The sequence below is a fragment of the Dendropsophus ebraccatus genome, chromosome 4 (genome assembly GCF_027789765.1).
Source record: "Dendropsophus ebraccatus isolate aDenEbr1 chromosome 4, aDenEbr1.pat, whole genome shotgun sequence".
Lineage (NCBI taxonomy): Eukaryota > Metazoa > Chordata > Amphibia > Anura > Hylidae > Dendropsophus > Dendropsophus ebraccatus.
The window spans coordinates 21,758,828-21,784,858 of NC_091457.1; the positions used below are offsets into that span (position 1 = coordinate 21,758,828).

Sequence of the window (26,031 nt, forward strand, 5' to 3'; positions counted from 1 at the left end):
CAGGGGGTATATAAAACTGAGGGCAGCACACAGGGGGTCTATATACAACTGGGGCAGCACACAGGAGGTCTATATACTTCTGGGGGAGCACACGGGGGGCTATATATAACTGGGGGAACACACAGGGGTCTATATACTACTGGGGGAAGCAAACAAGGGGTATATACTATTGGGGGCAGCACACAAGGAGTATATATTATTGGCGGTAGCGCACAAGGGGTATATACTACTGGGGGCAACACACAGCGGTCTATTGTTTTGGAACGCGTGTCGAGGGGGGGGCCCCAGACATAACTTCGCTTGGGGCCCCAGAAATGCCAAGACCACCCCTGTATACATCCACCATACATATCCAGTGCTGTATACATCCGCCATACATATCCAGCGCTGTATACATCCGCCATACATATCCAGTGCTGTATACATCCGCCATACATATCCAGTGCTGTATACATCCACCATACATGTCCAGTGCTGTATACATCCACCATACATATCCAGTACTGTATACATCCACCATACATATCCAGTGCTGTATACATCCACCATACATATCCAGTCAGTACAGTATACAGTATATACAGGGGGTGTACACAAGTAGGCGGTTTAACTGCCCCCCTTTGCGCCCCTTTCAACCGTATGGACCTTCTGAGGACCCTATATATACACCAGAAAGGGGGGGGGGGGGCATCAAGGTACAATTACTATGCCTGGGGTAACTAGGGGGCTCTAACTGTATCTGGGGGTACAATTACTATGCCTGGGGTAACTAGGGGGCTCTAACTGTATCTGGGGGTACAATTACTATGCCTGGGGTCACTAGGGGGCTCTAACTGTATCTGGGGGTACAATTACTATGCCTGGGGTCACTAGGGGGTACTTACTGTATCTGGGGGTACAATTACTATGCCTGGGGTCACTAGGGGGTACTTACTGTATCTGGGGGTACAATTACTATGCCTGGGGTCACTAGGGGGCTCTAACTGTATCTGGGGGTACAATTACTATGCCTGGGGTCACTAGGGGGCTCTAACTGTATCTGGGGGTACAATTACTATGCCTGGGGTCACTAGGGCGCTCTAACTGTATCTGGGGGTACAATTACTATGCCTGGGGTCACTAGGGGGCTCTAACTGTATCTGGGGGTACAATTACTATGCCTGGGGTCACTAGGGGGTACTTACTGTATCTGGGGGTACAATTACTATGTCTGGGGGGTCTCTAGGGGGCTGTTGCTGTGCCAGGGGGCATTAGGGTACAATTGCTGGGTGGACACTATGCCCTCTGTGTCAGGGGGCCCTATGGGGTGTTCCCTGTGCCTGGCGGGGGGGGGGGTGAATGGGGTTCTTACTGTGTAATTTTACCGTAAACCCAGACCCACAAAGCAAGGTTTACTTCTATTTCCAGGACAACACTGCCACCTAGCGAGCAGAGGGGAGTAGCATATTCTCGCAGTCTTCTGCCGCCCTACACTCACAGCCAGGGCACGGCGTCCCAGATACTGGAGCCAGCAATAACCTATACTGCACACAACAAAGATGTCTGCCGAGCCGCCTGCAGCTATCACATGACCCGGTCACATGACGCTTGTTTATCTCCGTGCTGGAGCCGGCTGCGGATCAGACGCTCAGGAGGATGATGGCTGCGGGCGGCTGCTGGCTGTTGGTGCTGGGGGTGGCGGGGCTGGTGTACGGTGTCCCCCCGGGGCGGTGGATGCAGGCAGCACCAGGGGACCCCAGTATGAAGACCCTGATGAAGCTGGCGGAGCGGGAGTATAACGCAGAGAGCGGCCGGGAGGAGGTGTACAGGGCCCTGGCCATCCAGGACCTCCGCAAACAGGTGTGTACTGCCCCCTAGTGGCCGTGCTGATATCGTGTAGGTAGATCGTAATGGCACTCTCTCCTGATCTATACACAGGAATGGTCGGGTCAGCTGACCGGGCCTGTGTTGTCGGCCGTTGACGGATCAGCTACATACCAGAGCCAAATGGAAACCATTGACTATAATGGGGGTTGTAAGGTTTCCAAAAAAATTGTGTTTTTTTTTTGTCCAGTATTTCCAAAAGAACTGTGGACCTTGACCGTAACATTTTGTAGTTAAAATGGGCGCTGTCACTTAAAAAAGAAAACTTTTGACATGTCATGGAGAGGTGTGAGAAGTTTTGATCGGAGCTTACAGACCATTAAACAGAGAAATGGATGCCAAGAGCGCTCTCCCCCCATCTGCACCACTGACCCCTGAAGTAAGGCTATGGGAGCGCCCATAGCCTTACTACAGGTCAGCAGCGCCCTCTAATCAAATGCTGAACGTTCGGGTTCGGATCGACTCAAACCCGACCCCGGTTTGCTCATCTCTACAGGAGAGGTTCTCTATTGGGATTTGCTCCTGCTCTGCACAGTTCCTGACATGGACAGAGGTGGCAGCAGAGAGCATTGTGTCAGACTGGAAATAATACAACACTTTCTGCTGGACATACAGCAGCTGATGAGTACTGGAAAACAGAAGTAAATTACAAATCTCTGGCACCAGTTGATTTGAAAGGAAACATTTTTTTGGTGAACAACCCCTTTAAGCTATTAAAACGTTATACCCTGGGTTCACGAAAGTTTTATACCAGGAACCTGATGGACCCCTATAAAAAAAAAAAAAGGCTTCCGTTGGGTATGGTTTGTATACGGGTTTTTCTCGCACCCTCTTGACGTGTCCCTACAATATGTCAAAAGTTTTTGGAAGTGGATGATGCCAGTAAGTGATATGGGAAGAATTATGCTATCTGTAGATCCCACCAGAAGCCTGGGATCAGTAGTTCTGTAAGTTCAGTCTGGGGGTCTCTGGCTTTGGGGGGCAGCAGCACTGGAGCTCTGTAGAGTCTCTGGAACTCTGCATACAGTTGTGTTTCCCAGCCTGTGGCACTCCAGCTGTTGCAAAACTACAACTCCCAGCATGCCCTGACAGCCGAAGGCTGTCAGGGCATGCTGGGAGTTGTAGTTTTGCAACAGCTGGAGTGACACAGGTTGAAGATCAGTGCTTCTCCTGACTTATAGATAGGATGGTGCTTTCTTTTATTGTTTGCTATCTTAGTATCTTGTTTTAGTGTTATCCTTTTTTCTGGTGGTCTATATTGCATAGTAAGGTATATATATGTGTGTGTATGTATATATATATAATATAATTAGTCTGATTCTATTTACATAAACCGCCCTGGTCTATTTCCTCGCCTTGCAGCTGGTATCCGGTATATTATATGACTTCACTGTCTTCTTGGGACGCACGCTGTGCAAGAAGGGCGACCGGGAGGTCCTGGGTGATTGCCACCTTCACAGCTCGGATTCTCTGGCGGTAAGTCACCAGGTTTACATAAAACAAATACCGACACGGATGGGAAGTTATGGTATACACAACCACAGCCTGGTCACACCAGATCCCGTCAGCTGCCGGGCGGGTGACTTGTCAATGAGCAGTGACTCAGATCTGCTGACACGGGCCGGCGGGGGATATGCTGACTCGGATAATACTCTTATTATTCACAGAACGCTGACTGTGATTATATACATGTGTTATTATAGGTTCAGGGCTGTAATAGGAAGAATAAATCAGTCACCAGAGGAATGGATGGCATGTCGGAGAACATGCTGCCGCACCCGCATTAATACTGATAGCTCTGATGTGTGTATATATATATATATATACTGTAGATATAGTTTACATATATATATATATATATATATATATAATGTGTGTGTGTGTTAGATTATAACACAACAATAGACAATTAAGTCAGACGCCATACACAACGCTATTTTTCCTACAGGGACTGATGGACCATGTAAGAAGTCAGTAGGGTTTGTTGAGTGCCGGATAAATTGGTATATAGGTATATTGGTATATTGGTATAAAGAGCGTTATACATCTATGGTGTAAGGCTGCATTCACACGTTCTGTAAAGTTGTCTGTAATCATGGACTATTTAATAGACTGTTGCTCTCTATTGGGCTATTCACACGTTCCGTTTTTTTCACAGATCCGCAACCTGTTCTGTGAAAAAATAAGACATGTCATAATTCGGATGACATCACGGCACAGATTCCCCTATAGAAGTCTACCAGATCCGTGTTTTTCACGGATTGCACGGATCTGACTTCCAAGCAGTCCGTGAAAAACACGGATGTGATGTAATCAGTGTAACTTTAAGCTTAAAACAAATCCTTGAAAAACACACACACAGATGCTAAATAGATGCAATCACCGAGGTAGATAGCGGACTTCACCCACAGACCTTGAAAATCACTGAACGTGTAAATAAGGCCTAAGATGTCTAACAGAGGTAAAGGCCCTATTACACAAAACTGTTATCGCCCTAACTTGGCCGTTCAGGACAATATTCGTTTCATGTAACAGCACATATTGAAAAGCATAGATCAGCCGATGTGCACATGCTGAAAGATCCCGGTCATGTCAGCCTCAATGGGCAGCCCAAATGATCTAAGGATTGTTTGGGCAGCCCCTCCCACTCGCATGCTTCGGGCAGTGAGCAGGGAACGAGGGGGAAGCTAGCGCTGAGCTGACAGGTTGGCGCTCTCCTCAGGCCCATTCACATCTAGTAAAACAGGCAGAATTCCGGGCGGACTCCACTAGGAATCCCGCCTGCCTCACTGTGTCAATGTGATGCCCCGCGCGCCGCTCTCTTCTCATAGAATTGAAGTGTCAATTCTTTGAGCGGAGACATGCGAGGCATTGTATTGACACACTGAGGCAGGTGGGAGTCTGCGGCGGGGGCTCCGCGCAGAATTCCGCCTGTTTTAGTCAGTGTAAACATACCTTTTACTCCGCTAAAGCTTTGGCTGTCCAGGCATGAGGGGAATTGTAGTTTTGCAACACTTTGACCCCCTTTCACAGATTTGACAAAACTAAATGGTCCATTCGCCATTGTGAGGTGATCGGGCCATTCGCCATTGTGAGGTGATCGGTCCATTCCCCATTGTGAGGTGACCGGTCCATTCGCCTTTGTGAGGTGATCGGTCCATTCGCCATTGTGAGGTGACTGGTCCATTCACCATTGTGAGGTGATCGGGCCATTCGCCATTGTGAGGTGATCGGGCCATTCGCCATTGTGAGGTGACTGGGCCATTCGCCATTGTGAGGTGACTGGTCCATTCACCATTGTGAGGTGATCGGGCCATTCACCATTGTGAGGTGATCGGGCCATTCGCCATAGTGAGGTGACCGGGCCATTCGCCATTGTGAGGTGACCGGTCCATTCGCCATTGTGAGGTGATCGGTCCATTCGCCATTGTGAGGTGATCGGTCCATTCGCCATTGTGAGGTGATCGGTCCATTCGCCATTGTGAGGTGACCGGTCCATTCGCCATTGTGAGGTGATCAGGCCATTCGCCATTGTGAGGTGACCAGTCCGCAGTCTGGTATCACGCCATAGTCTGCACGCCAGTAAGTATGAACGTTTCCGTAGAGGAATGATGGCAGCCATATAGCAGTGTCCACATCTCAGACTTCCCCTAGTTGGTGCCCAGCCCTGGCTTTGGGGTTAAGAAATACAAGAATTGTCCAAAACGGATTTGTGCAGAGGAGCGAGGGAGCAGTTACTATAGCAACCAGTCAGCGCTCATTCATTTTTCAGAGCGCTTGAAAGCTGCAATCTGGTTGGTTGCTATGGGCAACGGCTCCTCTGCATAAGATTTGATGGATCTCCTCAGTGTGTCTGTGTCATCTTAGCGTTCAGCTTTTTGGTCTTTCACATGGTCTATAACAGCAGGACACCGGGATGCCGTGTTATAATCTTGGATATTTTTAAAAAATTTAGCATGCCCTAGACTCCCTATTTTCTTTTTAATATAACTTTAAAGGGGTACTCCAGTAAAAAAAAAATTCTTTCAAATCAGCCGGTGCCAAAGATTTGTAATTTAATTCTATTAAAAAAAATATCTAGTCTTCCAGTACTTATCAGCAGCTGGATGTCCTGCAGGAAGTCGTGTATTCTCTTAAGTCTGGAGAGCAGGAGAGGTTTTCTATGGAGGTTTGCTCCTACTGTGTCAGAGTGGAAATAATACACCACTTCCTGCAGGGCATACAGCAGCTAAGTACTAGAAGACTGGATTTTTTTAATGCAAGTAAATTACAAATCTCTGGCACTTTCTGGCACCAGTTAATTTGAAAGAAAAAAAATACTTGCTTTTAAAGGGGCTACCTTCCTTGGTCTTTGGTGCTCCACTCCACTTCCATCCCAGAAGAATAGCTTCATAGATTCAGGTCATGTTGTGTGGTAGAAACCATATACCTTCAAGCTGTGATCAATGGCTGCCTGATGTTACAGCAACACTGTGCGACCATTGGTCATCTCATATACACGCATAACCACTCATCACAGCACTCCGAGGGCTGAGAATAGCAGATACCACATAGGTTCACGCTATAGTATTATCTTGTTTTACAGGAAGTCCAGTGCAAGTTTTCCATGTTGGTGGTTCCCTGGATGAACGAGACAAAAGTGTTGGCGAAAACATGTTCTCAGGAAGGTCTGTACATTTCCACGTCTTTATGACCCATCTCGCCCTCCATCTTTGCCGATCCCCATCCTCCTTTGTAATCTGTATTACTTTCTTTTTGTAGATGTTATAAAGGAAGAAAATAAACCATCCTCCTCTGAGCAAGAGGGACAGTCCGTGAAAGCTGAGGTATCACGTTCCTTGACCATACACATTAGATAGGTTAAACATCTATTGGACTGGTGACTAACTGATGAAACCAATTGTAGTTGGTATTGGCCGTTGTATTGGTCATATGTAGAGATGAGCAAACCTCGAGCATGCTCGAGTCGATCTGAACCTGAACTTTCGGCATTTGATTAGCGGTGGCTGCTGAAGTTGGATAAAGCCCTAAGGCTATGTGGAAAACATGGATATAGTCATTGGCTATATCCATGTTTTCCAGATTTATCCAAGTTCAGCAGCCACCACTAATCAAATGCCGAACGTTCGGGTTCGGATGGACACGAACCCGAACCTGGTTCGCTCATCTCTAGTCATATGTGATCAATGGGTGAATAAGGCTTCTCTGCACCGTACACAGTCAGGGACTGGCGACTATGGACCAAAGTTATTGGTGGTCATGGTTGCAGCTTTATGTGCGCGTTCACACGTACAGGATCTGCAGCAGATCCGCAGCAGATTTGATGGCCTAGAATTGATTTGCTTTGAATCAGCAGCTTCATATCAGATCCTGTACGTGTGATCTAATGTGTATGGGTAACATTACTGCCCTGATGTCTATGGTGAGGTCTGGAAATTTACTATGTGACTTCTTCTGTTTAGGCTGAAATGCTGGAAACTTTATCATTATTTAAGGACTTTGTGACAACCTACGATAAAAAATACAAGGATGATGAAGGTGAGTGCCTCACATTATACATGGTACCGACATGACTTTACGTGGCATTATCTTTAAAGTGGACCTTTGACTTTAAAACAAACTTTTTAAGCTTTGATCGGTCGGGGGTAGAATGAGCAGGTAGAAGCGCACAGCTCCCCCCCCAGCTGTCTGTGCACAGGACACAAGATGGTCCCATAGACTTACATTAGCAGTCAGTCATTGTGCAGAGTGCATTTCTCCCGTCTCATTCTAGTGATCGATTGGGACCGATCAAAACTTTTGATGTGTCTCTACAACATGGCTGCCTTTACCTCCATTTCCCTAATCCTGTCTTTCAGAGGCATTGATGAGGCTGCAGATATTTTCTCAATATCTCAAGAAAGCAAAGGAGATTCAGGAAAAAGACCAGGGAACTGCGGAGTATGGCATCACTAAATTTAGTGATCTCACAGGTGAGAAACTGGATTCTGACTGGTAGAGAGACAGTAGGATAGGCACCGAAGAGGAAGAAAATTTTAGAGGACTTTTCCGGATGAACTGTCGTATATGTATATTCATGAGGCGTAGAACTATTTCTGGCCGTTTTATGTGGTATGTGGTATTCTCTATCAGTTTTAGCCCTCTGCGGGCTCCATTTCTTAAGTGTCTGCTAAGTTTAGCTCCTAAATGTGTGAACAACTTCAAAGGACACACAAATAAGAGGAGACCCTGTTTCCTTACCTCTCTGTAGCAAACCCACAGAAGTAACAACAGCAGCAGCGGCATGGAGGACATTATAGAGCAGTACTGTGCAGTGTAGGCCAATTTGTACACAATAAACCAGCAGTGTCCCTGTCTGTGCTTTTTCCTCCACTTTCTTTTTCATCCCCTCTTCATAGAATCCCAAAGGCATCGTAACTGATCTCTCAGTGAACCTGAAAATCCCTCATCCATCTCCTTTCTATCATTCACCTTAGAAATTTGTAAGAGAACAGATGAGAAGTCAGGGAAAACTAGGGATCTGCTAGGGAATGGATACTGTATAGGGTCCCTCTTTTTAGGGTGAATTTTTTTTTAAACTTTTTAAAATTATGATCTTATTCCTCTGCACTCCCCAGTGATATATATGTGGTTTCAGTCATAAAGGAAATATTGCAATATCCTATATATATATATATATATATATCCTATATATATACAGCGACGTTTCGACTCAAAGCTGAGTCTTTTTCAAGGCTTGAAAAAGACTCGGCTTTGAGTCGAAACGTTGCTGTACGTATACGGGTGAATAAACCTGCACCTATTCACTTTATTGGAGTGCCGTCTACCTGCTTTATTCTATATTCTGTGGAGTCGGGGGTCGACTGCCAAGGACGTGCACCCATCGGCTGGAAGCCATTGACTTCAAGTCAGCACAGTGCCGTTCAATTCTATTATTTTTCATATATATATATATATATATATATATATATATATATATATATATATAATTATGATCTCTTACAGACTTTGCAAAGAAAAAATAAAGTACCCCTTTATAGAACTGGTGGGGCTGTCAGTGGTCAGAGTATGTTAGCGTCCGTGATGTGACGGGACTAAAGCTGGGCTGTCACTGAACTGAACAGGCTATACAGTGCAGAGCTGATGAGTTACACAGTACAGTACTAAAAGACATATGGGGGTAGAAGAGGTTACTGATGCACTGGGTTTGCAAGGTACTCTATGAGCAGACGTGAAGGAAACAGCAAGGAAATGGTTACACTAAGCACTGAGCTGCTGCTATAAAGCTGAAACAATATGGCAGCACTGTGGACATATAGTAGTAGGTACTCTGATATTTGAATTAGTGACGGCTACTCTGAGCTTTATGGCTGGTTAAAGATGAGGGAAGCCTTGATTTACCTTTAAGCAGCAACATGCTAACTATCACATCTTGCTAGTGCACAGTCCAGGCGCTGCAAAGAGCACACCTCTGATTTCTGTAATTTATCCTGATCTGTCTGCTACTAAAGACAGATTTTCCCTGACAACAGTTAGTGGATTGCAGAGAAGTGAGACAACTAGTGGCTAAAACGTTAGAGGTTTTTTATAAGTAGTCATTTTTGGTTTAAAAAAAAAAAAAAAAAAAAAAAGGTGATTTTTAGTTTTGTTAGGAATCACATGGAGGGAATGTTGTTTTATAGGTGATCATTTTAACTAACCACAGCTTACTCACATTCTTTACCTTGTCTGCAACTTTTAGAGGAAGAGTTCAGGAAGCTGTATCTGAATCCACTACTCTCCAGCCAGCCTCCTCGCCCTATGAAGATGGCTCTGGCCCCAGCGGAGCCTCCTCCTGCACAATGGGATTGGAGAGAACATGGAGCAGTAACTGAAGTTAAGAACCAGGTAGCGTCCAGTGTATACATTGCACCACACATAGATCGGACACACTTTCGCACACTTCCTAATTCCCTCCACAGTAGTCACATAACCTCTATTGTGCAAGGATTGTTTACAGGACTTTGCTTTGTCGGCAGCATTTTGCTGATTTTATCAGAATTTTTGCCTTGTCACTATGACTATTATAGCATGGAGGTTTTCTGAACATATAAACAATAGAAATGTATATATTTTTGTAGTGCATTTCCTATATAACTCTACGGCTTCTACCTGTACAGGGCATGTGTGGCTCATGTTGGGCATTTTCAGTCACTGGAAATATTGAGGGACAGTGGTTCTTGAAGAATGGGTCGCTCATCCCCCTCTCGGAGCAAGGTACGGTAGCTGGAAACCTGACTTTATTATACAGACCAGGGAATCTCACTGAGCTGGTTCATCATGTGACAGATTTAAAGGGAATCTGTCAGCACCTACACTGGGCCCAAGGTGCTGACAGTGTAGTGTAGGTGGCTGGCCCCTTGTGAGCATGGTACCTTTAGTGATTGAAAGTAGATTCTGGGCAGTCTTGAGTCTCGTATTGTAATCAAGAGTCAAAGAGGAGTAGTGGCTTGGCATTTGTGCCATGCTTTGACTCGCCTCACCACTACTTCTTCCTCCCTATTTTTCATGCATATTTACTGCTGGCCGGACTTCTGCTCGATGCTGTCACCATCACTGTGCGTTGATCTCCTCTGATCTCCTGTTCGTGCAGGTGCCGTAGGTCGGATGAGCAGCATACATGCCTTAGGTGTCCCAACTAAGGGCATTGGCTTCAGTCCCTCAGCGTGCGTCCGTTGCCAAGCAGAGTTTATTGATGATGTTGTTCCCTCCACTTACCAGCTCCCTGCAGTCTGCCCGGAATCCTGGAAAAGCGAAGCCAGGAAGGCGCGGCCTGGGAGATCAGAGGCACATGTGCGAACTGACAAGATGGCGCATGCAGTAGTGATGACAACATTGTGCAGGAGGCTGGGCAGCAGTGAATATGCATGAAAAAGAGGGATGTGGTGAGGCGTGGCAAAGCGCAGCATAAACCTTTGATTACAGTACGACCCAAGATTGCTCAGAATCTACTGCACGGACGGATTAACTGAAGGTATCATGCTAACAAGGGGCCAGCCACCTACACTACACCAGAAGCACCTCAGGTCCGGTCCGGGTGCTGACTAGTGATGCACGATGCACCGAAATATCTATACTACTATCGATATTTCGGGTATAAAAACGGTTCGGTACCAGGATTTCCTGGTATCGATACTTTATGTTAAGCTGCATAATAGAGCAGCTTAATATAAAGTATAGAGCAGAGAAAACGGGCAGCGGCTAGCTGAGCGCCGAACGTGTTCTCTGTGTGCCACCCCCGGCCCCCTGGTGTCCCCTCCTCCGCCCACGCGGTCTCCGCTCCCGGTGGCGGCAAATTCAAATAGCCGGCACATAGCGAGCGCTAGTGCTGGCTATTCAGGGTAAATGCCGCTGTCATAACTGACAGCAGCATTTAACCCTTCCCGAGCCGCTCCATATGCAGCACGAGTCTGCTGCATATGGAGCGGCCCCCACTGCTAATGACTGCGGCCCGCGAGCGTGTTCGGGCAGCAGTCATTTAACTATTCCATTCCCACCCGGCAGTTCCCCACCATCCAGCACCTGCCAGTTCCGCACCCGCCCCGAGCAGCATGGTCCCCCGCAGCCGCCCGTGCAGCATGGTCCCCCGCACCTGCCCGATCCCCCACCACCACCCTTCCCCCGGGTACAGTGACACAACAACTCGCAGCATACCTTCTTGTGGGGAGTTGTTGTGCACAAGGAGGTATGCTGGGAGTTGTTGTCAGGAGGCTGCTAACGCACTACAATTCCCAGCAGCATACCTCCTTGTGCACTACAACCCCCAGCATACCTTTGTGCATAAAGAGGTATGCTGGGGGTTGTAGTGCACAAGGAGGTATGCTGCTGGGAGTTTCAGTTTTGCATTAGCAGCCTCCTGATACAACAATTCACTGCATACCTTCTTGTGCACTACAACTCTCAGCATACCTCAGTGTCCACTACAACTCCCAGCATACCTTCTTATGGTGATTTGTAGTGCACAAGGAGGTATTCTGGGAGTTGTAGTGCACAAGAAGGTATGCTGAGAGTTGCAGTTGTGCAGCAGAAGCCTCCCGATACAACATCCCAGCATGCCTCCTTGGGCACTACAACTCCCAGCATATCTTCTTATGCACTACAACTCCCAGCATATCTTCTTATGCACTACAACTCCCAGCATATCTTCTTATGCACTACAACTCCCAGCATACCTCCGTGTGCACTACAAATCCCCATAAGAAGGTATGATGGGAGTTGTAGTGCATAAGAAGGTATGATGGGAGTTGTAGTGCACAAGGAGGTATGCTGTTGTGCACAGGGAGTTATGCTGCAGGGTAGGGGGGAATTAAAAAGTGTTATTAAAAATTTTTAAAAATCACAATAAAAGGTTCTAATAATCCCTTTTGCTTTTTTTTAAAAAAAAAAAAAGTTATCAAAAATCACATAAATAAGTATATCGCTTATATTTGTATTGTTACTTATTTTTTTTAAAACTTTATTTAGTATCGAATTGGTATCGAGTATCGAAATAAGAAAGCTGGTATCGGTATCGAACTCAAAATTCTGGTATCCTGACAGATTCCCTTTCAGCAGTCCAGTCCCCCAAAATTAGCTGACAGGTTATCTATATTCTTGTATTAAGGGACATAACACATACACCATCCTCGGAAGCCTCAGTCCACGTGAATTTTTAGGACAACTCACATACCGTAATGAAAATCACAGTGTATAACTCTAGATCAGGAAATCTACAATGTTCCCATATCGATTGTAGCTTTTACCTGTGTGTCCTTTCTTTCAGAGTTGGTGGATTGTGACTTTGTGGATCAAGCCTGTGGCGGAGGACTCCCATCAAATGCATATGAAGCTATTGAGAAGCTGGGTAGGTTCTTATATCACACGCCTACAGGTGATGTCACAATAACTATTAAATTGAGAAGACATAAGGCCAATCTATGAAAAGGCTATCTGTCCTCATGCCGGACCAGTCTTTGGATCCTATTACACGGAATGATAATCTGCCAGATCAGTACGATAGTTCTTTGAAATAAAGGCAACGATTGGCCAATGACAGCAATTATTGGCTGATCGTGTCGTTTATTCCAGTCAAAAAATCATTGGCTGATGAATGTATAAAAATATAATAAAGTTTATACTTACCTGTCCACGCTCCCTGGTGTTCTTCTCCCTTCTGCCTTCTGCCTGTAGCCGCCAATAGAACTTTAGAACCGGTCTCTGGAGAGACGGGCCTCTCAGCAAATCACTGACCAAGACGGGTCAGTGTCACGCCAGTGATTGGCTGAGCAGCCTGTCACTTCATCAAGCGGCTGAGAGGTTACACTGGAGGCAGCATCGAGCGAGCAGAAGCAAGAAGAACACCAGTAGCGTGGACAGTATGTATAAAGTTAATTATTTTACACCTAAGGCAAGGACTGCACGGACATCGCTAACTACATATATACACATCCCTTGTTGCACAATTATCGAGCTGCTTAATAGACTCAGTAAACAACCACCGATCTAGCAGATCGGCGGCTTGTTTATCAGTGTAATATGGCCCTTTATCTTGAAGGAGTGGTCTATTGTCAAGACAGATTCTCTTTAACCCCTTCTCTGTGAAATTTTTATACAATGTATCAAACCTTTAAACACTTTAAATAGATTGACAGTAGGTGGCATGCATGAGTCGACCACAAAAATGGAAAAACTATTTGCTAGCTATGTGAAAATTCTCTTGATCACCAAGGATTACTGTAATTTAAATAGACTTATTGTACAGGTTCGGGTCTCAGTGCTGTCATAACCATCAATTTTTTTGATATAACAGGGAGAAGTCCAGGGCAGTGCGCTTCACCCCCCCAGCTTGCTGCTCAATCAAAGATCAATTCACGCTCTTTAGATTCTTTAGATCCCTGCAATGAGACAGATGGGGCAGCAAACCTAGGAGTGAAGTGCCCTGTAGGGTGCTTCTACCACCTCTGTTGTATAGAGATTGGTGGGTGTCCCAGCACTGAGACCCTGATCAATCAAAACTTTTAAAATGTGTGACTTGTGTAAAGTTTATTTAAATAACAGTAATGCTTTAATTTTTATCAGAAAGTCCAACAAGATAACCCATTACGCTTAACCTAGCAGCCTGGGTGAGATGTCCTTCCCCTCCAGCACTGTACCAGCCACATGCTTCCTCATTATACTTATACATTATACAATCCCCAGTCACACTACATGGACCCGGCTCATTCCGGCCTGGTATTCGGTATTCTGCTGTCACATTGGGAGCACGAGTTCTGTATACTATTCATCTCAGATTTCCATTGCTTTTGACCAGTGCTATGCTGCGCTCACCTCTTTTTGCAGATATGTAGAGCGGCATGCAGAGGAAATGTTCGAATATTTTCTGTACCACACATAGCTGTATAAGCCCTTTTTTTATAATACAATCACAGCATTGTGTCTTCTTTACAGTTTAAAGTGTCACTGTCGTTTACATTTTTTTTTTGCAGAAATCAATAGTACAGGCGATTTTAAGAAACTTTGTAATTGGGTTTATTAGTTGAAAAATTTATTTTTATAAAGAAGAAGAAGTTTGAAGCTCTCCCCCCTGTCTTCATGGTTCTCTATGGAGAGGGGAGGGGTGGAGGGAGATGAGGCACCAAAACAAGACAACAAAGAGTTAATTTACAGCTGCATCACCAGGCTATCTCCTCTGATGTCAGCACTGACCTCTCTGACCTCTAAATACCCACTGTATAAACCTTTGTTCTCTGCTCTCTGCTGCTGACTAATCTCCCTCCTCTCCCCTCCCCTCTCGATAGGTTACACAGGGCTCGACTGATGTAAAAGAGTCGAGATTTCCTGATAATGAGCAGTGAATGAGAGAAGGGGGGAACCTGGGGAAAGTCTTTATGAATATAAATAATGTCATATTTGCCTAATCAACCCAATTACAAAGTTTCTATTACTATTGATTTCTAAAAAAAAATACATAAAAATACGACCATGACACTTTAAGGGGTTAAAGGGAATCTGTCAATACTCCTGATCTGTTACTTTTAGTAAATCCTTGCATCCGGATCCGGTACGGATGGGTGACAGGTTCTCTTTAACCAACACCCTTTACAGTATTATACTTAAAGGGGTACTCCAACTTTTAACACTTATCTCCTTTCCACAGCATAGTGGATGTGTCTAATTGCAGTCTCAAGAATGGGGACATGAGTCTTGGAGTCCTATTAGAGGGGCCAATGGGGGCCTGATGAATACTCTAAGTGCCGATCTGGTAGATTGCAGTAGTTTACTGGGCGTATTACATGGCCTGATAATCGTTTAGCAAGGGCTGCACGGAAATCGTTGCCGATGTCTTTGCAGCCCAGTTCAGCGCTAAACAATTATTCACAAAATAACACACATTACAAAGTTATACAACTTTGTAATGTATTTTATGTATGTGAATGGCCCCCTTCCCTGCGTTTCCCCCCACCCACGCCACCCCCGGAAGTGTGATGCACTATACACACCTGATTCGTGTCGACCCCCGTCCGCCATCTTGTGACAATGATGTCATCTTCGGGCGGCCGGCCGAACCGCTCCGACCGCCCCTAGTGCCGCCCCCCCTTTGCCGCGTCATAACTGTGCTCAGCCGCTGAGCAGCCGATGACGCAGCAGAGGGGGCCGGCACGAGGGACGAATGGAGTGGTTCGGCCGCCCGAAGATGACATCAATGTCACAAGATGGCGGACGGGGGTCGACACGAATCAGGTGAGTATAGTGCATCACACTTCCGGGGGTGGCGTGGGTGGGGGGAAACGCAGGGAAGGGGGCCATTCACATACATAACATACATTACAAAGTTGTATAACTTTGTAATGTGTGTTACTTTGTGAATAATTGTTTAGCGCCGAACTACCCCTTTAGGCTGGGTTCACACTACGTATATTTCAGTCAGTATTGTGGTCCTCATATTGCAACCAAAACCAGGAGTGGATTAAAAACACAGAAAGGCTCTGTCCACACAATGGTGAAATTGAGTGGATGGCCGCCATTTAATGGCAAATATTTGCTGTTATTTTAGAACAACGGCTGTTATATTGAAATAATGGCCGTTATTTACTGTTATATGGCGGCCATCTACTCAGTTTCAACATTGTGTGAACAGATCCTTTCTGTGTTTTTAATCCACTCCTGGTTTTGGTTGCAATATGAGGACCACAATACTGATTAAAATATACGTAGTGTGAACCCAGCCTTAAACCGTATACATTACCTATCTACACTCCGGGGCTCTTCCTGCGGTCTGCTTCTTCCCGAGTCCTGCGCACTGCAGCTTCAGAGCGGCCTTTCAAGCCCGCAGCGTGCGGAACCTGGGAAGAAGCAGACCGCAGAAGGAGCCCTGGAGCGTGGATAGATAATGTATACTGTTTGCAGAATCGTCAGCCACCGGCCGCGCATCGCTTTTACACGCAGCGACGGCTGATAATTTTAGGTTTTGGCCTAAAGAAACGATCAGCCAATGATCGTTCTCTCTATTACAGTGAGCGATAATTGGCCGAATCAGGCCAATTATCGCTCTGTGTAATAGGGCCCTTAGCTTATAATGGAGTGGCAAGTTTGGGGCCAGAGGTCTTTGTTCTTGAGATTACCGGGGTATTCCGACATTTGGTTCCATCTCTATATTCCATGGCATTCTAATTTGTGTCCGTTATATTTGTGTCCGTTTTCTAGGAGGACTTGAGTCAGAACAGGATTACAGCTACCTGGGCCACAAGGATCGGTGCAGTTTCACCACCAACAAAGTCTCCGCTTTTATCAACAGCTCTGTGGAGATTCCAAAAGATGAGACACGTACGTTGATGGCGCCTCATGTCCTGGGTGAAATAAGAGAAATAAAGGGTCTCTTTAATACCATGTGCTCTGAAAGTGGGTGCTGGGTGATCAGAAGGCTTTGCCTTTGGCTCTGATTCTTTACATTTCCTGTAACGTTATTTGCCAGTACTTACACCTTAAAGGGGTTATCCAGCGCTACAAAAACATGGCCACTTTTCCCCCCTACTGTTGTCTCCAGTTCAGGTGCGGTTTGCAATTAAGCTCCATTTACTTCAATGGAACTGAGTTTCAAAACCCCACCCAATCTGGAGACAACAGTAGAGGGAAAGTGGCCATGTTTTTGTAGCGTTGGGTAACCCCTTTAATGACTTCATTTCTTTTCAGAGATTGCAGCCTGGTTGGCGCAGAATGGACCAATATCCATAGCTCTTAATGCTTTTGCAATGCAGGTGAGACGCTCTAACTGCTTTAAATGGTCACTGTTATTTCAAACCACTTCCCTCCATGTGATAGCCTGTGTCTATGTGAGTCCTGTTATATTTGTAAGTCACTTCCTTTACCAAAATTGACTCCTTACCTCAGGAATACAGCTCTGAAGGTTTGGCCACTAGGTGTCTCCCTTCCCTGCAATCTTCTGTCCAGTGCTTGTTGTTAGAGGAAATGTGTCTCTAGTAACGGCCTAGGTAAGATGGAGCACAGGAAGTTGAGGGTGGGGCTTACCATGTGCTCTGTGTAAGAAGCCAAAATAGATTTACATTAGGCAAATGATTATTGTGTGTAATGCTACACAGAAGCTATTTTTTTTTTACACAAGTGACCCCACCCACTGTGGTATACTTGTACCATCCAAATTCCACTGTATATCTAGAACACTGGAAGTCACATAAAAACGGGTACTCCAGAGAAAAATAATTGTTTTCAAATGAACTGGTGTCAGTTATACAGATTTGTAAATGACTTCCAGATTTGTAAAGTACTTCCAGTACATATCAGTTGCTGTATGTCCTGCAGGAAGTGGCATATTCTTTCCAGTCTGACACAGTGCTCTCTGCTGCCACCTCTGTCCATGTCAGGAACTGTCCAGAGCAGGAGAGGTTTTCTGTAGGGATTTGCTGCTGCTCTGTACAGTTCCTGACATGGACAGAGGTGGCAGCAGAGAGCACTGTGTCAGACTGGAAAGAATACACCACTTCCTGCAGGACATACAGCAGCTGATAAGTACTGGAAGACTGGAGAATTTAAATATTTTAAAAGAAGGAAATTACAAATCTCTGGCACTTTCTGGCATCAGTTGATTTAAAAGATTTTTTTTTTTTTTGCTGAACTACCCCTTTAAGGACCTTTTATGTGGGATGATTATCGTGCAAAAAATCGTTAAATCATTTTAAATTAAGCAATAATGTTCTGGTTTAAATGCAGCAATAATCAAAGGACAAATTTGTTTGTATGCAATTGGGGGAGATTTATCAAACATGGTGTAAAGTGAAACTGGCTCAGTTGCCCCTAGCAACCAATCAGATTCCACTTTTCATTCCTCACAGACTCTTTGGAAAATGAAAGGTGGAATCTGATTGGTTGCTAGGGGCAACTGAGCCAGTTTCACTTTACACCATGTTTGATAAATCGCCCCCATTGATCGTATCTTTTGAGCTGACTTCAAAATCATTGTTGATTGTTTTCAAGTCTTTCAGTGTTAACAATCATCACTCACAGTATATAGATATGAACGCAATTACGATCATTAAAATATATATACGAATGTAATTACGATCATATTAACGACTTTTCTCAGCGATTTATCCCCTTGTCTGAACACCTGTTGTTTAAAAAAAATCATCACTTGTCGTTCACTAAGCAAGCACTTAATTGATTTATCTGTATGTGTGAAAGGACCCTTACTTACTTTTGCTATACAAACTGCACAGACCACATAACCCATCCCCCAGCCTGAACTAGTACGGGCTTTCAGAGTGCGGCATCACACAAGTCACATTTTCTTCTTCAGGAATGTGGAGCACCACTTATAAATGTTCCAGCGCTGTATATTTATACCTATTATAATTTTCTTAGAATTAATCCTAACAATGGGTTAATAGGAGGCCATAGAGTGATCTGATTAATGTGATTGTATGGAGGGCAGTACTTGTACATAAACCATATGGAGACACAGTAAATCAGTAGCACATGAGAACAAAAGAAATGCTGCAATATATCTTATTAGAGAAAATACTTCTTATTCTACTTATCAGGCCCACATTCCCCTTAGAAACTAAGATAGACTGTCTCAGTTGCCCCTAGCAACCAATCAGATTTCACCTTTCATTTTCCAAAGAGTCTGTGAGGAATGAAAAGTGGAATCATAAAGACATGGAGGGGGAGTTTGGTGATCCAATCCCATTCAACACCTATGGGATGAACTAGAATAGAGATTGTGAGCCTGGACTCTCCCCAACATCACTGTCTGGCTTCAAAAAAACTTGGGCAACTGTTCCCAAAGAGTCTCATAGAAAATCTTCCCAGAAGATTGGTAAGCTGTTGCACCTGCAAAGTTAAGGTTAACTCTGTATTAAATGCGTAAAGGAGAAGTTTGGCGAACATTTTTATTAAAGTATTGTATTACCCCCCCAAAAGTTATACAAATCACCAATATACACTTATTACGGGAAATGCTTATAAAGTGTTTTTTTTTCCCTGCACTTACTACTGCATCAAGGCTTCACTACTGGATAGCATGGTGATGTCACTTCCTGGATATAATGGTGATGTCACTTCCTGCATAACATGGTGATGTCATTTCCTGCATAACATGGTGATGTCATTTCCTGCATAACATGGTGATGTCACTTCCTGGATAACATGGTGATGTCACTTCCTGGATAACATGGGGATGTCATTTCCTGGATAACATGGGGATGTCACTTCCTGGATAACATGGTGATGTCACTTCCTGGATAACATGTGATGTCACTTCCTGAATAAAATCGTGATGTCTCGACCCGACTCCCAGAGCTGTGCGGGCTGTGGCTGCTGGAGAGGATGATGGCAGGGGGATGCTCAGTGTCCCTCCAGTGCCCTGTGTCCCTCAGTGTCCCCCTGCCATCATCTCCAGCAGCCACAGCCCGCACAGCCCTGGGAGTTGGGTCGTGACATCACCATTTTATCCAGGAAGTGAAATCACCATTTTTATCCCGGAAGTGAAGCCTTGATGCAGTAGTAAGTGCAGGAAAACACTTTTTGTAAGCATTTCCTGTAATAAGTGTATATTGGGGATTTGTATAACTTTTGGGGGGGCAATACAATACTTTAATAGAAATTTTTACCAGACTTCTCCTTTAAGGATTTAGAATGGGATATCTTGAAAACACCCGTGGGTGTCCCAGTTCTTATGTCAATATTGTGTAGTAGAGTCCTGTTCATCTCATCCTCATGCAGGATAATCTCTCTCACACTGATATGACTGTTTAGTAATCTTGTGAATCAACTGCACCTCTTCCCTCTCTTTCATTATTACTCATGGTATCACTAGGTGAGTGTCTGGCCTTTTAATGGTTATGCTGTTATACTATTAGAAAGCCTTCTAGAGTCTCTGACATCTCTTCTGGGGTCCGGATCGCCTCTCCTCCACATGTATTGATTGTTCTCGTCTTCTGCAGATTTTGGAATAAATTGTTCATGTCTATTTATATTAAATACGTCATATGCATACTAATACAATCGCCTCCAAGGTGTCTTTTCTCTCAAACCCAACTTCTCCAACTATTTTTTCTAAGAAAGATCATCCATCTCATGTATCACTTCAGTTTCTTTTTTAAATCAAGTAATTTTTTTATTATTAAGATCTGTACAATACAGTATATGAGTATATGAGTAACACAGTCATACAGAAGATTCTTAATGACACAATGACAAGAGGTTACATGCAGGTAGCATTCAGGAAGGTACAGTTCCTAACTTTTTTCTATTTTATTCATTAAACGGGGACCATTCATATGTAGTCAACAGCAAATACCGGAGGTAGAAGAAAAGGAAGTTCTTCTACTAACAGTTTCATGGTCCCATAGTAACATAAAAACCACAAAAAGAAGAATACCAGAAACTAAACCTCGTGCCATACCTCTCAGATTGCGTAATACCTCCTGCCGTCTCCAAGTGCATTATATCTAACTACATTATCATCCAGTCAGGTTATCGGGATAGCTATAGTGTCCCCACCAACGCCTGCATAGGGCTTCTACAGAGTTGCAAGAGGGAGCGTGATGGTAGTCCCGGTGTATCCACCCACTTACCCCAAATTGCTTCAAATTTGCGAGGGCAACCCCGTTTTAGATACACCCCCCTTTCCAGGCGTATCACCACATTCATCTTATTTATATACTCTGTGATAGTGGGGGCCTGAGTTTGGATCCATTTGGCAGCTATAGTCTTCCTGGCCTGGTACAGTAGTCGCTGTACTCCCAACACCGTATAGTCATCCAGGTTAAGGTGATCTAATAGTCCCAGAATACACTGTTTGGGGTGCACAGCAGTATCCAGCCCGAACACCTTTTTAATGAGAGCCAGCACCTCCCTCCAAAAGGACTCAAGTTCCCGGCATGACCAAAACATGTGGAGAACGTGGGCTTCGTCCTCCCCACATCGTGGGCATCTAGAATCCGTTCTGAATCCGATTTTTTTCAGCACCAGAGGGGTACGGTACACTCTGTGTATCAAGAGCAGCTGTGACATGCGCTGTGGTTCACAAAGAGAGAGCAGAGGCGTTAATCACTTCAGTTTCTTAGCCTGTCTGGCTCCATTATATGCTCTTACTACATTGAAGACGGGGCCTTACCAGTGATATATAGAGGGGCATGATATCTTATATGGGTTATCTGGGTAACAAACACAATATTCTAAATAATCCCCCTTCCCACTGTCACCCTATGTCTAATATACATGTATAACCTATCTTGCACCCTTTCCATGTTTTTTTTCTCATTGTTATCCCCTCTGGATATGTAAAATCCTCTACTCTGACCACGCTCAGCTCCCTCTCCCCCCCCCCTCCCTTTGTAGTCACAGGACATGTGATCTCCTCTCTGGGGGCTGGGTTAGCTGTCTATTGACTTGGTAACACGACCCGCAGGAGGCGTTATCTGCATCATCTCTATGCACCTGTGCTGCTTCCATAGAATTACATGTGTCCCTGAGCCTAGGTTTCTGTAATGTGAAAAGTTATAGTTCTATCTCTTCTTGCTGTCAGTGAATGCAGGCATATGTACCTGTCTTTGTGTCACAGCTCTGTGTATTGTAAGTGTTATGGATGTTCTTAGAGTCTGAATGAAAACATTCTAGTTCCATCCAAAGTTAGCAAGCAGAGATCTAAACCTACACTACACCCCCTGGCAAATAAGTACATAGCTACACCATGCGCACATCAGCTGTGCTACATCATCAGCTAGTATAGAATACATATTGGGGTGTTGTGATGCAAAATCTGTCATAAAAACAGCCCTGTCTTCACTGTGCAATAGTAATGACAGCAGTGGGCAGGAAAGAAAGCTAAGGGGGCAAGTACGCAAACAGACCATTTAGGGAGATGCATGATGGGAAATGTAGTTTCCTATCTTGGATATAGATCGTCTTTTAGAAAAACTTTTAATTCAGTAATGGCAGCAGCTAGAAAGACAGGAGACGGCTCAAAATACTCAGGGGGACTTGGTGAGTAAGACCAGCTAGCATTTCATATTTTCGCTCCTAGGTGAATAATCCCTTTAAACTTTTATGCATCTTAAAAATGGAGTGTGCAGGTGACCAGTATACCGCAGTCTTCCTATTACTCCAGTATCCCCAGTTATATTCTCTGTAATGAATATGCAGCCATACTATCCCTGCAGCCTAGGTGCGTTCCTCTACAGTCACATTACATTTATCATCTATCCGCAGCTTGTCAGGCCGTCACTGTAATAGTTCACCATCAAGCGCAGTGTCTTATATAGTTTTATGGCATCAGCAAAAACTGACACTTCACTTATTTCCCATCTCATCTACAAGGTCATAAATAAAAAAAGATTTAACAGAATTGGGGATAATAGCGAAGCTTAGATTTTTATTAATGTTTTTATGACTTCTGGGATGGGGGAGGGGGGCAGATCACTGTTTTCAGCTCCCAGGAGTCTAAGAGGGCTAACTTCATTACATTTTTCTATTTCCTATTGATCGCCTTGTAATCAGGTATATGCAGTTTAGGCACTTTAACCCTTCAAATTTAAGTGCTCTTTATAGAAGGATATGTCGTCAATGTTGTATCCTAGATCACAGCACCTACTGCCTGTCCATCAGTAACTCACTAGTTTATAATACATTAAGGGCGATAGAAGGTAGCGGTGGTCTGCTGCAGCTGCTCCTATTACACGGGGCAACAGCAGCATATCGCTGCTATCGGGATCGTTGCTGTTTCAACATGTTGAAAGACAACGATCAGCCAACAACGTGCATGTCGGTTGATCGTTGTCCTCTATTTACAATAAACAATTATCGGCTGTAACGCTTTGTTACGCTTCGTGTAATAAGGGCTTTAGGTAAATCTGGTGGGGTGCATGGGGGCGGGGATTTATTTAAAGAAACTCTGTACCCACAATATTGGACCTTCGGATAGCTGCTTTTAATCCAAAATCTTTTCTGGAATCCATTTGGCAGGTGATGCAGTTATTGTTTCAAAAAACAACTTTTAAACTTGCAGCCCTGTGTCAAATTGGCGTGGCCTAAAGTGTCCATGCCCTAGGCCTGCACCGTCACTCTGTCCTCTTCTCCACTCTCTTCATCATTAGGAACATCCCTGGGCAGGATTTCTCCTAATCGCCACTTGTCTGAACACTGCACATATGTGGTGGATTGTTAAGGAACCTGTGTAGTGTTCAAACAAGTGGTGATTAGGAGAAATCCTGCCCAGAGATATTCCTAATGATGAAGAGGGTGGGGAGGAAGGACAGAGAGGCGTCGCAAGCCTAGGGCACAGACACTCTAGGCAACGCCAATTTTACCAATTTTTAGGACAATAACTGCATCACCTGCTGAACGGACCCAGGACAGATCTGACGGTACAAGCAGTTTTGGGGAGCAGATTGTGGGTACAGAGTCGCTTTAATCTTGATAAATCCCTTCCTTTCTTCTTTCTTTCCTTTCTTCCTCCCATCCTTCCTTTTTTCCCCTTCCCTTCTTTTGCCTTTCCTCCCCTTATCATTGCTTTCCTTTCTTCCTTTTCCTTCCCTCCTCTTATCTTTCATCTCCTTAGACCTTCCTTTTCTTTTTCTCCCTTATTTGTCCTTCCTCCCCTTTCTTCTTTACTTGTCACACCTTTACTTCCACCGGTCCATTTCTTACCTTTCCTCCCCTTCCCATATCGTTCCTTTTTTTGCCCCCCCCCCCTTCTTTGGTTCCCTTTCTTTATATTTTCTTTCCTTCTACTCTTCCTTCCATTCCCTTTTCTTCATCCCTACCCTTTCTTCTCCTTCCTTCCCTTCCTCCTTTCCTTTCCTCCCTTTATTTCCTTCCCTCCCCTCCTATTTCTTTCCTTGGTTAGACGTTTAGCTATAACAAAGTGACACTGTACACATACTGCTGTGTGGGCAGAAAAGGGCCACCTGCTCCATCTAGTCCGCCCCTATATAATTTATCTCATAATAGATATGTTTATCCCTGGCATGTATACCATCCACATCTGCTGGGAGCGTGTTCCAAGCATCTACTACTCCTTCAGTAATATTTTCTGATGTTGCTCCTGATCTTTCCCCCAATAACCTCAGATTAAGCTTCCCCCATCCAGTATATAAGCGTTCCCTGCCACCCCTGAATGACTACAAGTCCAATTACTTACATTTCTTTTCTTTCCTTCAGTTTTACCGTAAAGGGATCTCTCACCCATTCCGCATCCTGTGTAACCCTTGGATGATCGACCACGCTGTTCTCTTAGTCGGCTACGGAGTTCGTAAGTTGTCATTTAGGACTTTTCGTCAGATAACAATGTATTGGTTTTTTTTTTTCTATTACATTCCATGTTTCTGTGTTCTGTAGGTAACGGGAAGCCTTTCTGGGCTATCAAGAACAGCTGGGGAAAAGACTGGGGAGAGGAGGTAAACCAGATATTCGTCATTGTTCCAAACACAATGGGGGGCATTTACTATCACTGCGCCACTGGCATACTCTAGGGAGAAGGCGTAGATTTGCCCCTTCTCCCTGGCATACGCCTGCCATATCCCCAGCTCACCTAATGGGCGGCAGAGGGGGCGTGGCAAGGCAGGGAAGAGGTGTGGTCTCCTGATTTATCATTTTTGCAGGTGTAAATCATGGGGGAGCAGGTGTAGTATTGCTGTGCTGAGGGCTGAACGGGTTTACTAAGAGGTGCACGTCGGGCGGGAAAAAGGGGACAGGCTTTTATTTTAGAGTGGCGTACTTGTACACTGGTCCTCTTAAGTGTCCCCAATGTGTACAGCTAGTGGAAATTGCCTTTATACATGCAGATTGTGCTTCTGCCTTTTAACCTGTTAATAATTTCTCCCTTTTCCAGGGTTATTATTACTTATATCGGGGCACCGGAGCCTGTGGGATGAACACCATGTGCAGCTCTGCAGTCATAGATTAGAGAACCTTCTAGAAGAAGTCCTCCGCTTCCAGCAAACATGGTCGTGTGATGGTTGGGGGAGCACCGTGCTGAGAGTCTCTATCACCTAGTATCCATGGCCGTATGTGATGTTAGTGATGTGTATTCCTCTCCTCACAGAAGGCCGGTCACTTATTCTTAGCTATTAATCCGTTTTAATGAAAGAAGATCTTAATACTTGGATAACACTGGATGAAATGAACTAATATATTTTACGATTCACTTTTAATATTTTAGCATTGAGACTAAGCATAGAGGTACCATGAGGGAGATTTATCAAACATGGTGTAAAGTGAAACTGGCTCAGTCGCCCCTAGCAACCAATCAGATTCCACTTTTCATTCCTCACAGACTCTTTGGAAAATGAGAGGTGGAATCTGATTGGTTGCTAGGGGCAACTGAGCCAGTTTCACTTTACACCATGTTTACACCAACGCTCCCCCTATGTGTCCACACTAACATTTTACCTCACATTAAGTTATTATAACTATATGAATGCATATACCATAAATTTGTATATGTGACCACCACCAGGCTTGAACATTGTTCCTATGGCACAGTAAAGTAGGCCGCCATATGCATCAGCACTGTGAAAACTTTGTTCATACATGCAATAAATACTTGCAGATATGTGTGCAAGTGACAAAAATGATCACTACAAATATATGCTAGAACTGTCCACATGTATTATGCACACATGGCTGAATATC

The 26,031-nt window shown here is 44.6% G+C and overlaps 1 protein-coding gene across 1 annotated transcript; it reads left to right on the forward strand.

The window, feature by feature from the left end:
- The first annotated feature begins 1,615 nt into the window (after nt 1-1,615).
- LOC138789501 (cathepsin L-like) lies at nt 1,616-25,612 on the forward strand. The gene is made up of 14 exons (XM_069968177.1): nt 1,616-1,839; nt 3,226-3,339; nt 6,449-6,530; nt 6,625-6,689; nt 7,326-7,401; nt 7,722-7,835; nt 9,605-9,750; nt 10,023-10,119; nt 12,665-12,745; nt 16,585-16,704; nt 17,071-17,135; nt 24,559-24,649; nt 24,736-24,794; nt 25,229-25,612. The coding sequence occupies exons 1-14, from the start codon at nt 1,636-1,638 to the stop codon at nt 25,301-25,303; spliced, it is 1,389 nt and encodes a 462-aa protein (XP_069824278.1). The 5' UTR covers nt 1,616-1,635; the 3' UTR covers nt 25,304-25,612.
- Nucleotides 25,613-26,031: the final 419 nt, after the last annotated feature.